The sequence below is a fragment of the Phacochoerus africanus genome, chromosome 3 (assembly GCF_016906955.1).
Source record: "Phacochoerus africanus isolate WHEZ1 chromosome 3, ROS_Pafr_v1, whole genome shotgun sequence".
NCBI lineage: Eukaryota > Metazoa > Chordata > Mammalia > Artiodactyla > Suidae > Phacochoerus > Phacochoerus africanus.
In genome coordinates this window covers 143,421,046-143,437,895 of record NC_062546.1, presented here as the reverse complement: position 1 = coordinate 143,437,895, position 16,850 = coordinate 143,421,046, and the positions used below count along the sequence as shown (strand labels likewise).

The following is a 16,850-nucleotide window of genomic DNA, read 5'->3' as shown; positions in this document are numbered from 1 at the left end:
CCTTGGAATCAGGATGTCGTTGGGCTGATGGTAGGTGGGCTGTGTCACAGGGCTGATGGCTTGTATACCTACAGGAGGAGTTCTCTGGCCACACCGTTGGTACAGCAGCTCCTTCCAGGCTCATTCATGGAACAGGCATGGTGGCAGTCTTGGAGAAGAGTGCCAGCCCCGGTCAGAGGTAATTTTGTACTGCAGAAAGGTGAACAAGACCAATAGGAAGCTCCCATAAGGACCAGGGGAGGGATGAGGGTGGATGAGATGGGGAGACACAGTATGGGCTGCTGGGGAAATGATAACCTCTGTTAAGACATATTGACATAATATCTATGCTTCAATGTGTATTTCATCTAGTCCAATCATCATAAGTGACTGCTACAGCTAAACTGACTAATGTTATATGTCTGTGAACATTTTTACTTAACCATTTTCACCATTACCTGCCCTCCTGATAAATCATTGGGCTCCTCTCCTTTAAACAATAATGACAGGCTACTTTTGCATCTGACCCCAGTTCCCCTTTCAGAGGAATTATAAACCATCTCTTTCATAAGCCCACGCTCTCCAGGAAGTGAAAAAGTGGGCTGTTGTTTTCTATATGTCAGAAAACGAATGGATTCCTATTTCCATTAGCAAGGCCACCCTAGTATAAAACACTAGATCATGATCTTGCTGCCAGTAAGATGTGACTGTCATATCCCTTTCATCCATGCCAGAACTGTCGCCACTGAAATAGCACTCCTTGGAGAACTAAAGACCCTTGTTTGCCACTGGAAAGACGGGATTCTCTCTGGGGGGAAAACTTGCTTTGTGGTTTCAGTTGGATAAATTGGGAGATTATTTGAGATTATTGGTGTTCCCTTTCATGTCATGCAGAACATGATAAAACTGAGTAAGATGAAGAACATGAGTTCTTTGGGCTCTTGCCTCACACAAGTCAAGTATAAGCTGACATCCTGGTAAAAGTCAGTGAAAGTTATGGATTTGACTTCCAAACAATAGTTGTACTAACTATTTCAGTAAGCTTCCTGATTTAGCCTTAGGCAGCTGGTAGTGGAAATAATAACAGAAGGGAAGTGGGCTACATCAGGAGGTGCCAAGTAGGTTTGAAATTTTATTAGTTCTAGAAACTGTAGTTGTAACCTATGCCATGGCTAAAATAAAAGTGTTTGGGAGTAGTTAATAAACCACAGCACATAATAATGGTTATAATAAAACCATATACGAAGCTGTCAATTGACCAGTGTGGGAGAAGTGGGAAGAAATGTTCAGACAAATACTCATGGAAAATAACACTTCTGTATTTGACGAAATGAATATGAGTAGTTTAAGCCATCATTTTAATTGTTTCAAAGGTACAGCGAGATCTTATTTAGAGATTGCTAGGAGATTTACAAAATAGGATTTTAGTTAAAAGTTTTTATGTTAGAGCTATTTTTCTGAGCTATTTTTTTACATATTGCAGTTTGGGTTTAGAAATATCATTTTTGTAATAGAAAATTTTCATAGTTAATTGAATTTTCTTAAGTTTGAAAAATTTTGAATCTTTGGCTTTATTTGATAATAGTTTCACACTTGAGATTCTGATATTTTCTAGTCATACAAAGGGAATTCAACTTTATTCCACTATTGTATAATATGTGCATATATATGTATATTTTTTTTTGCTGCATCCATGGCATATGGAAGTTCCCTGGCCAGGGATCAAACCCATGCCACCGCAGCAACCCAAGGTGCTGCAATAGCAATGCCAGATCTTTAACCCACTTGCCACAAAGTAACTCTGCAGTGTGTATGTTTGTTATCAAATAGTTGATTTGGGGGAGCTGTGACCTTTAAAACAAAGGTTATATGATAATTTATTCCCTTTAATAATTTATCTTTATATTCCTTAAATGTATGTTGTAATTTATCTTTAATTTCTTCATAATTCCCTTAGTTTAATGCTTTGTTAGAATTTAAAAATAAGAAATCAAATTAATTAATTTGGAAACAGAAGCAGCTAATTAATTAAGTTAGGATCCTAAAAATCTTTGCTAATCTGTCATAATAATTTTAGCTCTAAATATTTTTTCCAATCTGTGTTTTAGTTATTTTTGTAAACTTTAACATGTTTTACAACTTGTCGAAGTTTCATATAGATTTAAGGGTAATATTTTGTGTTGTTTAGGATCCCATGAATTGCTACTGAGTTAATCCTTTGCTTTTATAAACAAAAATTCATATATTTAATTTGTATTTATAGAATGTGAAAATAATTGACATGATTTGAAAACTCTGAAATACTGTTGCTACTTAGGCAAGAAATAAATACTGCATTCTATTTGAAAGAAAAGATGAGAATCCCATCTCCCCAGTGACATCCAATGCCTTCTTCCAACTTATTGATTGCTATGACTTATTCAGAGCTGCCATATTGAGTCCAGACTGGTAGGATTTCCAGTTCAGGATTCTTATACTTCCCCGATCCCCCACCATAACAATGCTTTTACTTAAAAAAAAAAAAAAAAAAAAAAAAAGTGAAACCAAAGGGAATCCATTAAACCATTTACAGTATGAGGTCTAAATCTTATTCAGAGAATTTGCAGAAATTAGAGAAAACAGTATAGTTGAAGATTATTAAACATTAAGCTTGTGTTTACTAATTCTTTAGTGTAATTGATAGCTATTGATGGTAGAATCCTTTCACTAATATAATTGGCTTAAATTTGAAAATAATTTTGCTCTTAAGACATCAGTAAAACAGGCTTCCTGCTTTCTTTGTTAATTTTTTTTTTTTTTTTGGCATGAGCTTCTAAATTAGTCTATCCAGTCTATGCTTGTTAAAGTACCAGTCATTTGTGAATTGACTTTTATAGTTAAGTGTAGAACTGTGTAAGGAAGTGAATGACATTGTTAGTGCATGAAGACAAGCTGTCAGAGGGTTTTGGTTGTATATTACACAGTGTGACTGGTTCCTATCAAAAAGTTAGTATACTGTGTTTAGTCCTTCTTTATTTAAAAGTGAATCACTAATTTCACTTATCTTAAAATAGTTTAATAGTTGAGACTAATAATCATGGTTTTTATGGGGATTTTGAAGCTTTGTGTCAAGACCATATTTTTGACAATATCAGAAGCTTTTAATAAGGTGCTTGCTGCTGAGCTAATGATATGCTTTTGGTAGTATTTCTTATACCTATCTTCAATAGACATATTCAGGCTAGTGTGAATGTAATAATCAAGCCTCAATCAAGCCATACTTAGTATGACAAATATTGCATTATACTGTAATTTAGGTATTCATGCTTCTGATAAAGGGCTTAATTCGACTCCTTGAGGAACCGGGAAAACACTATTGATTTTATACGCAATGCAAAGTAGCAGCCATTTATAGTGCAAGATATAAATCACTTCCTAATTAAAATTAAATCAAGAGAAATTAAGAATCTCATGGCCTTATATGTAATGGTACACAATCTTAACTGTAAAATTATATTTTGTATCAATTGTGTTCCTGTGCATGGGTTTCTGAACACAAAAATTTTGCAGCTAATCTTAGAAGCAGATAATATTGACTTTTAAAATCTCTCTCAATTTCTTTCTGTAGGAACATTGCAGTGGACCAAGCTACTTATTCCAGATATAATTTATTTATTTTTGTTTTCCCTTTTAAGAAAATGTCAAAGAAATTTTTGGACAGACAATTATTCATCATCATATTCCTTTTAACTGGGACTGTGAATTTATCCGGCTACATTTTGGGCATAATCGAAAGAAGCATCTTAACTACACAGAATTCACACAGTTTCTTCAGGTGAGCTTAGTTTTCATAACCAGTGTGAATATGTGCCATTCCTTCTCCATCTCCTTCCCTTTTAGTTTTATTACAAAAAATAGCAACCTCTGTGGCATTTCACCCCCATTTTTCATTTCCTACTCCCAGAGGCAATTTATTTAAAATTTTTTAATTGTTTCTTTCAGCATTTTCTTTCTTTCTCTCTTCCTTCCTTCTTTCAGGGCTGCACCTGCAGAATATGGAAGTTCCCAGGCTAGGGGTCAAATCAGATCTGTAGCTGCTAGCCTACACCACAGCAACACCACATCCGAGCTGCATCTGAGGCCTACACCACAGCTCACAGCAATGCCGGATCCTTAACCCACTCAGCAAGGCCAGGGATGGAACCTGAGTCCTCATGGATACTAGTTGGGTTCATTACTGCTGAGCCACCAGGGGAACTCCTCAGTGTTTACTTTCATAGCTTTAAATAATAAACATGTGCTGGCACTTCTGCTTTTTAATTTCTCACTTTTAGGTATTTTTCTAATTTAATTTGAACTCTGGGACATTAGGAGCTAGCTCTTTTCATCTTTCCTTCTCTATCACGGACTTGGACATTTTCTGTCCCCACTCTCCATACAATTATGTCATGATTCTGCTTAAATCAGTAATCGTATTTGAATTACCACAATTTTGCAAATACTATGCATGACTAAAGTGATTACTTTTCTTAGAGATTCTAATGGTAATTCTTTCTCAAACTTTGCCTCAGTAAAATCTCATTTTAATATGTTTTTTTTTGTTGTTTTTTTGCCATTTCTTGGGCCACTCCCGCGGCATATGGAGGTTCCCAGGCTAGGGGTTGAATTGGAGCTGTAGCCGCCAGCCTACACCACAGCCACAGCAATTGGGGATCCGAGCCATGTCTGCGACCTACACCACAGCTCACGGCAATGCCGTATCCTTAACCCACTGCACAAGGCCAGGGATTGAACCTGCGACCTCATGGTTCCTAGTCGGATTTGTTAACTATTGAGCCACGACGGGAACTCCTCATTTTAATATGTTTAAAACCCAGTAGGTATTCTATCAATTTCATCCTCTTAGAGCAATCCAGGAACTTTCTTTTATTAAAAAAATTGAGGTAAAATTCTCTTAAAATTAACCACGTGAAAGTGCACAATTTATAGCATCTAGTACATTTACAGTGTTGTACAGCCACCACTTTTATCTAATTCCAGAACCTTTTCATTACCCCCGAAGAAAACCGTGTACTGATTTAGTAGTCACATCCCATCCTTGCTTCTCTTTAGCCCCTGACAACCACCAATTTACTTTCTGTTTCTGGATATTTCATATAAATGGAATTACACAATATTTTTGTGTGTCTGGCGTTTTCTTAGCGTAATGTTTTCAAGAATTATCTGTGTGTAGCATGTATTAATTATACATTCCTTTTTATGGCTGAATAATATTCCATTATATGGCTATATTTTATTTTGTCTACTCATTTGTTAGTTGCCTTTAAGCTATGAATAGTGCTGCTATAAACATTGGTGTACATGTATTTGAATACCTGTTTTCAAATCTTTTGAGTATATCCTTAAAGTGCAGGATTACTGGGTCACATGGTAATCTTATGTTTAACTTTTTGAGGAACCACCAGACTGTTTTCCGTCACCCCTACACCATTTTCTTGGAACTCTCTGGCCTGCCTCACAGTCAGATGCTGGACTTTGTACTTATTACATAGCTGTCAGTTTGTGATCTCCCTTCACCTTCATCCTCAGGAGTCCATTTGCCCTTGTGTTATGTGGAACCTCTCATTTGCTGAATTTCATCTCTTCCTTTATTACTTCCTCTTTTTGGTAGAATACTTCCTGCATGGGTTTCCTGAGGAAAATAAAATATTTTTTCGTGAGACTTGATGTCTGAAAACCTCTGCTCTATTGTTGCATTTAGTTTGGCTGGGTATAGAATTTTAATAAGAATTCGTTTTCCTCCTAAGTTGAAAATATATCTCTTTTGTGTTCTAGCTTACAGTGTTGCTACTGAGAAGTCTAGTACCATTCTAATTCTTTCTTTTTTTTTTTAAACTTTATGGCCACACCTGTGACACATGGAAGCTCCCAGGCCAGGGATAGAATCCGAGCCACATCTGTAGCCTACGCAATAGCTATGACTTATGTCATAGCTGTGGCAACGCCAAATCCTTAATTCACTGCGCCTGGCTGGGGGTCAAACCAGCAATGCCACAGAGACAAGCTGAATCATTAACTCACTGCACCACAGTGAGAATGCCTGCACTACAGCAAGAACTGTGGCACAGCTGGAACTCCCCATTCTAATTTTTGATTCTGTTTTGAAGCTTTTTTTTTTTTGTCTTTTTGCTATTTTTTGGGCCGCCCCTGCGGCATATGGAGGTTCCCAGGCTAGGGGTCGAATCGGAGCCATAGCCACCAGCCTACGCCAGAGCCACAGCAACGCAGGATCCGAGCCGCGTCTGCATCCTACACCACAGCTCATGGCAACGCCGGATTGTTAACCCACTGAGCAAGGGCAGGGACCGAACCCGCAACCTCATGGTTCCTAGTCGGATTCGTTAACCGCTGCGCCACGACAGGAACTCCAGATTTTTTTTTAATTTTTCTATTTTTAATTTATTTTTATTTTTTATTTTTGCTTTCTTCACTTTCTGGTTGTCCCTTGCCCTTTTGCTCTTTAATCTTAAAAATGTAGTTATCTCCTCTTCTTTATCCTTGGGTTTCTGTTTTGTTTTGTTTTGTTGTTTACTTCTTTACTGTGATTTTTAGTGTAGAGTTTTGGAAGACAGCAGGGCTAAATGTGCTAGTTCAGTCTCATCCAAAGTCTCAGTATTTCTGAAGCTCTCCTATTTTCATCTCATAGTTAGATGAAATGCATTTCTAAGAGTACAAGATCTTTAGCGTAACTTCCTTTATTTATCCTTTCCCTCAATTCCCCTACCCACACTTTCAGTCTGAAAGCAGATTTATCTTTTATTTGTAAGAGAATTTTTCTCTCTTTAGAATATCTTTATCTTTTATATGTCCAGAACATTGTTTTTCTTCATTAACATGATCACAGTATCTGTTGTACCCTGATGTTTTGATTATACTATACAAATGGAGAATTTGGGAGTGTTTTTCTTTCCTTTTCTTGGATGGGGGGGAAATTACACCTGCAGCATATGGAAGTCCCTGGGCCAGGGGTTGAATCTGAGCTGCAGCTGCAACCTACACCATTGCTGTGGCAATGCCAGATCCTTAACCCACTCCTCTTGGCTGGGGGACAAACCCATGTCGCCATAGTGACCTGACCCATTGCAGTCGGATTCTTAACCTACTGCACTATAGCAGGAACTCCGTGGAGAGCATTATATGCATAATTTTTTTCCTTTATTTTCTTTTTTAATTCCCTTATCTAACTTTTTAACTTTTTAGTTTGAAAGACTTCAAAGTATTTAAAAATGGAGAGAACAGTATAATGAGCCCCTATGTACCCATCTCCCAGCTTCAACAATTATTAACTGTTGGCCAGTCTTTTTTTAATTTATACTCTCCACTCTGTCCCCTACAGGATCATCTGGAAGCCAATCCCATATACTCTATAGTTTCATCTGTGATATTTCAAATATGTATCTTTAAAAGATACAAGAGCATCCTTCAACTGTTGACCTAATAGAAAATAGAAAATGTATTCTTCTAACATTACTCTTGGCATGAGGATTCTGCTTTTTCTTTAATATTAAGGTGTACATTTTCTTCAGTACTGAGTGTCATTAATAAGGCTTAATCATGCCCATGATTGCCACTGGGTATTTCTGAGAGGCTAAAACATAGGCATGGAGAAGACAAAGACATAACAAGGCACAAATAGGGAGGAAAAAAAAAAGGAGTTACGAAGGGAAAACCTATTAAGATAGGGAGTGGACCTACATCTGCTTCTGATGTTCCTCAGGAATATCCTTTCCATGGGAAACACTTTCAACCATTTTTCAAGGCAGAAATAAAGACAGAAAATTCCTGCTTCATTTGAAGGAGGATATGGTTGGAGTTGAGGTGATAGAAAGGTGGAATGACTATAAAGTAGAAGAAGAGAAAATTTGCAAATTGGAGATTGAGCAACATTCTCATAAATAATGAACGGTTCATAGAAGAAATCAAAAAATATTTTGAGACAAATGAAAATGGAAACACAGCATACCAAACTTATAGGATATAGAAAAAGCTGTTCTAAGAGGGAAGTTTATAGTGATAAACACCTACATTAAGAAAAAATTTTATGCAACCTACCTTTATACCTTAAGGAACTAAAAAAAGAATAAGCCCAAAGTCAGTAAAAGGAAGGAAATAACAGAGATCACAGCATAAATAAATGAAATAGAGACCAGAAAGATAATAGAAAAGATCAGTGAAACCAAGAACTGTTTTTTTTGTAAAGGTAAAATTGACCAACATTTAGCTAGATTAAGAATTTATTTCAAATAAAATTAGAAATGAAAGGAGACATTACAACTGATAATGATCATAAAAAACTGCTGTGAACAGCTGTACACCAACAAATGAGGTAATCTAGAAGAAATGGATGAATTCCTAGAAACATACAACCTACCAAGACAATCATGAAGAAATGGAAAATTTTAACAGACCAGTTAACTAACAAGGAGATTGAATCAATAATCAAAAACCTCTCAATAAAGCAAAGTCCAGGACCAGAGGACTTCACTGATGAACACTACTGAATATTTTAGGAAGAATACAGAAACAGACTCATGGATATAAAGAATAGACTTGGGGTTGCCAGGGGAGAAGGGATTGGGGAAGGGATGGAGTGGGAGGTTGGGGTTAGCAGATGGAAGCTATTATACATAGAGTGGGTAAACAACAAGTCCTACTGTATAACACACGGACCTACATTCAGCCTATTATAAACCATAATAGAAAAGAATGTTTAAGAAAGAATGTGTATGTGTATAATATATATGTAACTGAATCACTTTGCTGTGCAGCAGAAATTAACACAGCATTGTAAATCAACTATACATCAGTAAAGACAAAATTAGAATAATACCTTGATTAAAAAAAAAAAACCTTACACCAGTCCTTCTCAAGCTTTTCCAAAAAACAAACAAACAAACAAAAAAACCAGGAAGTAGACTTCTTCCGAATTTATTGTACAAGACCAGTTTTACCCTCATACCAAAGCCAGACAGGGATACCACAAGAAAAGAAAGTTACAGGTCAATATCCGTGGTGAAGATAAAGATATTCTCAACAAAATATTAGCAAGCTGAATTCAATAGAACATTAAAAGGTCATACACCATAATCAAGTGGGACTTATTCCTGTGATGCAAAGATGGTTTAGCACATGCTAATCATTAAATGTGATATGCCATATTAACAAGATGAAGGATAAAAACCATGATCATCTCGCTAGATGTAGATGCAAAAAAAGCATTTGACAAAATTCTATATCCTTTTATGGTAAAAACTCTTTTAACAGATTAGGTATAGATGGAATTATACCTAATAAAGTCTGTGGATGACAAGCCCAAAGCTAACATTATACTCAGCAGTGAAAAGCTGAAAGCTTTTTCACTAAGATCAGAAAACAAGACAAGGATACCCACTGTTGCCACTGTTATTCAAAAAGTAATGGAACCCCTAGCCAGAGTAATTAGACAAGAAAAAGAAAGAAAAGGCATCCAAGTTGGTAGGGAAAAATTAAAATTGCCTGCCCTTGTAGAGGATGTAACATTATATGTAGAAAACCTTAAAGACCTCACACACACAAAATACTGTTAGAACTAATGAACGACTTCATTAAAATTGCAGAATACAAAATCAGTATACAAAAATGAGTTGCATTTCCATACGAATAATCTGTTGGAAAGAAGTTAAGAAAACAATAATTAACAATAACATTAAAAAGAAATTTAAGGAAGTGAAAGATCTGTAATTGAAGACTGTAAGACACTGAAAAGAAATTGAAGACAACATAAATGGAAAGATATTTTGTTTTCAAGACTGGAAGAATTAAAATTGTTAAAATGTCCATACTACTCAAAGTGATCTATAGATTCAACACAAGCCCTATCAAAATTCCAATGGTGTTTTTTACAGAAATAGAAAAAAACAATCCTCAAATTTATATGGACCCACGAAAGACCCTAAACAGCCAAAGTAACTTGAGAACAAAACTGAAGACATCACACTTCCTGAATTCAAAATATATTGTGAAGGTATAGTATTCAAAACAGTATGATATTGTCATAAAACAGACACATAGATCAGTAGGACAATAGCCAAAAATATCTGATGAGGGATTTATATCTGAAATCTACTATCATTCAACTCAGTAGCAAAACAAAACAAAACCCCCCAAATAGCCCAATTGAAAAATGGGCTAGGGATCTGAATAGTCATTTTCCAAAGAAGATGTACAGATGGTCAACATGTACATGAAAAGCTGCTCAGCATTGCTAATCATCGGGGAAAAAAGCAAATCAAAACCACAATGAAATATCACCTCATACTTTTTAGGATGTCTGTTTTTTAAAGATTTTTTTTAGGGCTGTACCCATGGCATGTGGAAGTTCCCTGGTTAGTGGTCGAATCAGAGCTGCACCTGCCAGCCTATACCATAGCCACAGCAACATCAGATCCAAGCTGCATCTGTTATTTGCAGTTCATGGCAACACTGGATCCTTCAGCCACTGAATGAGACCAAGAATTGAACCCGCACCCTCATGGGTACTAGTCGGGTTCTTAAGCTACTGAGCCACAATGGGAACTCCAGGATGTCTGTTTTTAAAAAGACCAGAGACAAGTGCTGTCAAGTATATAGAAGAAAGAGATGCCATTAATGTGAAAGTAAACTGGTATAGCCACTATGGAAAACAATTTGGAAATTCCTCAAGAAATTAAAAATAGAGCTGCTGTGATCTGCAGTCCTGCTTCTGGGTGTACATCCAAAGGAAGCAAAATCATTATTTTAAAGAGATTTGTACTCCTATGTTTATTGAAGCATTATTGCAACAGCCAAAGTATAGAAATAACCTAAGTGCCCTTTGACAGGTGAATGGGTAAAGAAAATATGGTGTGTGTGTATATGAATATCTGTATATATCCCATTGTATGTGGTGTATATGTATGTGTGTGTGTTTATTATTTCACATACACGCAGTGGAACTTGTCATTTGCAACAACATGAATGAACTTGGAGGGCATTATGTGAAGTGAAATAAGCCAGACAGAGAAAGCAAATGCTCCATGGTGTCAAACGTAGAATCTTAAAAAAAAAAAAAAAAAAAAAAGTTGGCATTCCCATCGTGGCACAGCAGAAATGAATCCGACTAGAAACCATGAAGTTGTGGGTTTGATCTCTGGCCTTACTCAGTGGGTTGAGGATCTGGTGTTGCTGTGAGCTGTGGTGTAGGTCACAGATGTGGCTCAGATCCCGTGTTGCTATGGCCGTGGCCGTGGCTGTGGCTGTGGCTGGCAGCTGTAGCTCTGATTCGACCTCTAGCCTAGGAACTTCCATGTGCCATGAGTGCGGCCCTATAAAGAAAAAAAAAAAAGTTGAACATGTGGTTTCCAGTGGTTGCCAGTGGCTAGGGAGTGGGAAAAATAGGCTAGAAAAAGGACTATTGTAAGATGAATAAGATCTGAAGAGCTAATGTATAACATGATGACTATGGTTGATAATACTGTATTGAATAATTGAAATTTGCCAAGATAGTAGAAGTGTTCTCATAAAGGAAAAAAAAAATAAAGGGGTGGGGGAAGTTCCCATTGTAGCTCAGCGGGTTACCAACTACATTAGTATCCATGTCGATGTGGGCTCGATCCCTGGCCTTACTTAGTGAGTTAAGGATCCCATGTTGCTGCAAGTTGGGGTGTAAGTTTCAGACACAGCTCAGATCCCACATTGCTGTGGCTGTGGCACAGGGTGGCAGCTGCAGCTCCGATTTAAACCCTAGCCCAGAAACTTCCATATGCTGCAGGTGTGGCCCTAAAAATAAATAAATGAATGAATGTGTGAAATGATGATATGTTTAGATTAACTCAGTGGTGGAATCCTTTCACAGTATATACAAATCAAATCATCATCTTATACACTTTAAATATATTACAGTTTTGTCACTCATTTAAGTTGAAGTTTTTAAAAAAAGGGATGGAAAAGAGAAAACTTTGTCAAATCATTCTGGTTGTTTATTCTGTACTCTTTATATTTTGTACATATTTACCAGGTGAGTTTTAGTTTCTCTACTTCTATTGGTCTTTTCAAGAAAAATCCAGATATTTAGATGTTTGATGATAGATGTTAAAATGTTTATCCTTTTTATCAGAGTTCCCATTGTGGCTCAGTGGGTTAAAAAACAGTGTTGGTGAGGATGTAGATTCGATCCCTGGCCTCTCTCAGTGGGTTAGGGAGCCAGCATTGTCTCAGGCTGCTGTGTAGGTTGCAACTGTGGCTCAATCCAGTGTTGCTGTGGCTGTGGTGTAGACCAGGGACTTCCATATGCCACAAGTGTGGCTGTAAAAAGAAAAAAAAACTTAGATGTTTTTCACTATGTTATTAAATATTTTTAAAGTTCAGATTATTGAAAGACTTAGTAGGTTTGATATATTTGTCTCTAGCTTATCAACCTTCTAAGAAAAGATACTTGAAAATCTTATTTTGTCTTAAATATAAAAATACAGAAAGACATATAAAACAAATGTATTGCTTAATGAATTATGAGACAAATAGCTATAAAGGCGATTTTAATGTCTTTGAATTACTATTGAGATCTAGGAAAATGTAATTAGTAAAATGCTGAAATTTCTATCAAAAACTATTTTAAGTGTGGACACTTGATTTGTAGGCTTTTGTAAATTAATGGTAATGCAAATTTCAATGTATAATTTTATCTATGAATAATATTTGTATATATTTAGACAGGAATACTATTTCCAGAGTTGCAAATATTGTGAAAATTGGCATCCAGTTTCATCGTTATGTTGCGATAACAGAGTTTGGCTTTTGTCCTAGGTCTTCAGGGCAGAAATGCTCTAATTTTGACTTTTATAAAGTACTTAGGGTATTATTGGCGCATTTTATTTATATTACCTATTATAAAGTTTGGCTGCTCAGTTAGTTTAAAAGTTCAGAGATTTTGTGTGTTGTTACTGTTTATGAATAACTGTGCCCAAAGCCACACAGAGGGATAGCTGAACATGAGTTATGCAGTTTGTTATTCCTAAGTTTCATGTTGGAATTCAAGCTTCAGTTGGTTTAATCCACATAGGCAGAACCCTCAGATGAGGAGGGCCAACTGTAATTCAAAAAGTATTCTTGGACAACAAGAATGCTTTTAAGGAGTTCCCGTCGTGGCGCAGTGGTTAACGAATCCGACTAGGAACCATGAGGTTGCGGGTTCGGTCCCTGCCCTTGCTCAGTGGGTTAACGATCCGGCGTTGCCGTGAGCTGTGGTGTAGGTTGCAGAGGCGGCTCGGATCCCGAGTTGCTGTGGCTCTGGCGTAGGCCGGTGGCTACAGCTCCGATTGGACCCCTAGCCTGGGAACCTCCATATGCCGCGGGAGCGGCCCAAGAAATAGCAAAAAGACAAAAAAAAAAAAAGACACACACAAAAAAAGAATGCTTTTAAGCAGGAGAGTTACTATTTATTTTTTGTTTTTATTTATTTATTTTTGCTTTTCAGAGCTGCAACCATGGCATATGGAGATTCCCAGGCTAGGGGGTCTAATCAGAGCTATAGCTGCTGGCCTCTGCCACAGCCCCAACAATGCCAGATCTGAGCCACGTCTGCGACCTACACCACAGCTCACGGCAATGCCAAATCCTTAACCCACTGAGTGAAGTCAGGGATCGAACCTGTAACCTCATGGTTCATAGTCAGATTTGTTTCCTTTGTGCCACAATGGGTACTCCTTATTTTAATTTTTAATTTTTATTTTTTGGTCTTATTGGCTTTTTAGGGCTGCACCCGCAGCATATGGAGGTTCCCAGGCTAGGGGTCTAATTGGAGCTGTAGCCCTCCGGGCTACACCAGAACCAGAGCAACGTGGGATCTGAGCTGCGTCTGCGACCTACACCACAGCTCACGGCAATGCCAGATCCTTAACCCACTGAGCAAGGCCAGGGATCAAACCTGCAACCTCATGGTTCCTAGTCAGATTCGTTAACCACTGCGCCACTATGGGAACTCCTGTTGTTCATCTTTGTAGTAAATAGGGAAAGGATGCCTACCTTCTTTTCTAAAACATACACTTGAGATGTGCTCTAATCAGTCTAATGACCTCTTTCTAACTTTTCCCTCCAGGAACTGCAGTTGGAACATGCGAGACAAGCCTTTGCACTGAAAGACAAAAACAAAAGTGGCATGATTTCTGGTCTGGATTTCAGTGACATCATGGTTACAATTCGGTCTCACATGCTTACTCCTTTCGTGGAGGAGAACTTAGTTTCAGTAAGTAAAAAGCAATCACTTCAACTTTCTATTTCCTTAAACCCTTGGAACTCTTGTCCTGGATTGCCTCCCTGCACCTATCTCTCACCTGCTCTGACCTTATGCTTGATTGGTAGAAGGTAAACACTTGTGTGTAAGGGAGGCGGTGGGGGTGATAGCGAGTAGCCTTTCCCCAGATCATAGCTTTTTTTTTTTCAGCGCCACCATCTTGCTCTCATATATTTCCAAATTGTTTATTTCCATTTACAGAGTCCACCTAAAGAAAACAAGGGAGTTTGTAGACAAGGGTGTGCAATTACTTTTTCCAGTGGGCAGTTCTTCTCCCGGACACCTCTGCCTTTACCTTTGGCCTCTTTCCATCCCACCAGGCTCCCAAAGCCTTGCTATAAGGATGGCTCTTTCCTTTGTTGCCTGCAGGGTGCTGTTTGCTAGAGGGATCATCACTGGCCTCTACAGTGTTTTAATCATGGCTGTGGCAGAAGGTATGGAGGAAATATGTGGGCGTCAGCCTCTGTGGCTCACTCCTCTCTCTGCCCCTTCACCTGTGCATTCAGTCTGCATGGACCAGACAGTTTTTTGTTCTCTAAACTGCTAATCTCTGTAAAGCAATCATCTGGACCAATAGCAAACTGATGTCATCCACTTCCTCACAAAAGAGTGGTGAAACTTTCCTCACTTATCAATTTTCTTGTTCATGTGTTACACTTAACGTATAAGTTTTTGATTGCTGCTTGTTTTAAATGGAGGGAAGCCAATGGATGCTTTTGTTTTTTCAGCTGAAGATCATTATCCCTGATTTAGACTGGGGTAGAAAGATCAACTTCTGTTCTTTTTCTTCAGTGAATTTGAACATGGAGCATGTCACTTTCTCCTACACATTTCACCTCCTTGACACTCATCTTCCACTCCCCCTACCTTCACCCCATACCCCAGCCAAAAAATGAAAGAAGGAAGGAAAGAAACAAAGGGAGAAAGGGAGGGAGGAAGGAAAAAAAATCCTACAAAGAAGGACTCCATGCCTTAGGGTGAGGGAACCCATTTAATCTTTTCCAGTTGGGTTAGATAGACCTGTTATTGCCTCAGTTTACCAAATGCCATTTCAATTTCTGGAGGAATGTATTAAGTAATTTGAATCTGGCTTTTGGAACACTGGTATCCAAATTTAGGCTAATAGAAATATCATATATGTTTGGGTTAACGTGTGTGACGGATGGCAGGGGTGGGAACCTTTGCCCATTATTACCTACACTATTCTTAATAGACCTTTATGATTAAGGTTGTCACCCTGGAATTTCCATAAGTATTTCTTTTTCAGGTTGGGTTTGGTTTTGTTTTGACTGCAGCATGTAGCAGCTTGCTGTGGGCTCTCAGTTCCCAGACCACGGATTGAACCCTGGGCCACAGTGGTTAAAGCACTGCATCCTAACCACTAGACCACCAGAGAACTCCCTCTTTTGAGTTTTTAATACAGAACATTTTTAATCATCTGGGTTCCTTTGTGTCTTGGCTTAAAAATGAGGCTTTTGCAAACCATGGAGAATACTTTCCTTTGAGTTTATGCCCAAGTGTTGGACAGAGGGAGGAATTACCTCCTCACGCTGCAGAGGTAATAAAGGCCTTATTGTCCCCCATCCTTCCTCAGGCATTAGAGAATCTCTTTAGTGCTATTCCAGTAAAGACACAACATGCAGCAGATAAATCATCCCTAGATTTTCTCTGCATCTTTTGCAGTTTTGGGTAGTTGTGGTGGAGATTCAGAGCCCAGAATAGATTGTTCTACATCTAAATTATAACAATGGCCTTAAAAAAGAAAAGGTTAGGAATTTGATGCAGTGAAATAGTCTTAAAAATTAAAATTACCACTGTTTTTTGTATATGTATTTGGGAAAAAAAAAAAGTGACTTAACAAATGCTCCTTATATTGCACATTGAGGTTTGGATTACCCAGCACTAGCCTGAGTTCCATAGTTGAAGGCCTTGAAAATCCTGTTTAAATAGTCATTGGTTTTGATCTGTGATAATTGTATTTGTTGTTTCTGACCTTATAGGTAGATGAACCATGAAGTCCAACTTCCAGATGTTGCTTTCTTCCCTAAAACCTAAATTGCATAGACTTCCCTGAGAGCATGAAACACACTGACAGTGTTTCAGCACGATACCTTCCTTGTGTTTATGGACTGGTTGTTAATCGTTTTAATAATGAAGGCTCCTCTGGATTTTCTTTGAGAAAAGTTCAGTATCCATAAATCTGAGTTTTTTTGTTTGTGTTTGTGTTTTTAACTTTTGGTGTTGTCATTTCCTAGGCAGCTGGAGGAAGTATTTCACACCAGGTTAGCTTCTCCTACTTCAATGCATTTAACTCCTTACTGAATAACATGGAGCTTGTTCGTAAGATATATAGCACTCTAGCTGGCACAAGGAAAGATGTTGAAGTCACAAAGGGTAAGATTTAAAATATGTACATTGATTTGAAATTCAGCATTTTCACTTTTCTTTATCTAGGACATGAGGTTGATTTAAGTTTACTATTCTGAAGCAGATCTAGAAAGTATGTTACCATGTGTGTATGCTTCACTTGGGCCATAATGGTCTCTGA

General features: G+C 37.7%; 1 protein-coding gene across 2 annotated transcripts in view; it reads left to right on the top strand.

Annotated features, from left to right (window-relative positions):
* SLC25A12 (solute carrier family 25 member 12) overlaps positions 1-16,850 on the top strand; it is a 99,718-nt gene that overhangs the window by 39,145 nt on the left and 43,723 nt on the right. The window contains exons 2-5 of one of the 2 annotated variants that reach the window (XM_047772880.1): positions 75-178; positions 3,654-3,793; positions 14,108-14,254; positions 16,558-16,696. In XM_047772880.1, the coding sequence (XP_047628836.1) occupies positions 127-178; positions 3,654-3,793; positions 14,108-14,254; positions 16,558-16,696 (478 nt within the window). In that variant the 5' untranslated portion in view covers positions 75-126. The remainder of the gene's footprint in view (positions 1-74; positions 179-3,653; positions 3,794-14,107; positions 14,255-16,557; positions 16,697-16,850) is intronic. The other variant, XM_047772879.1, reaches the window with a different exon arrangement.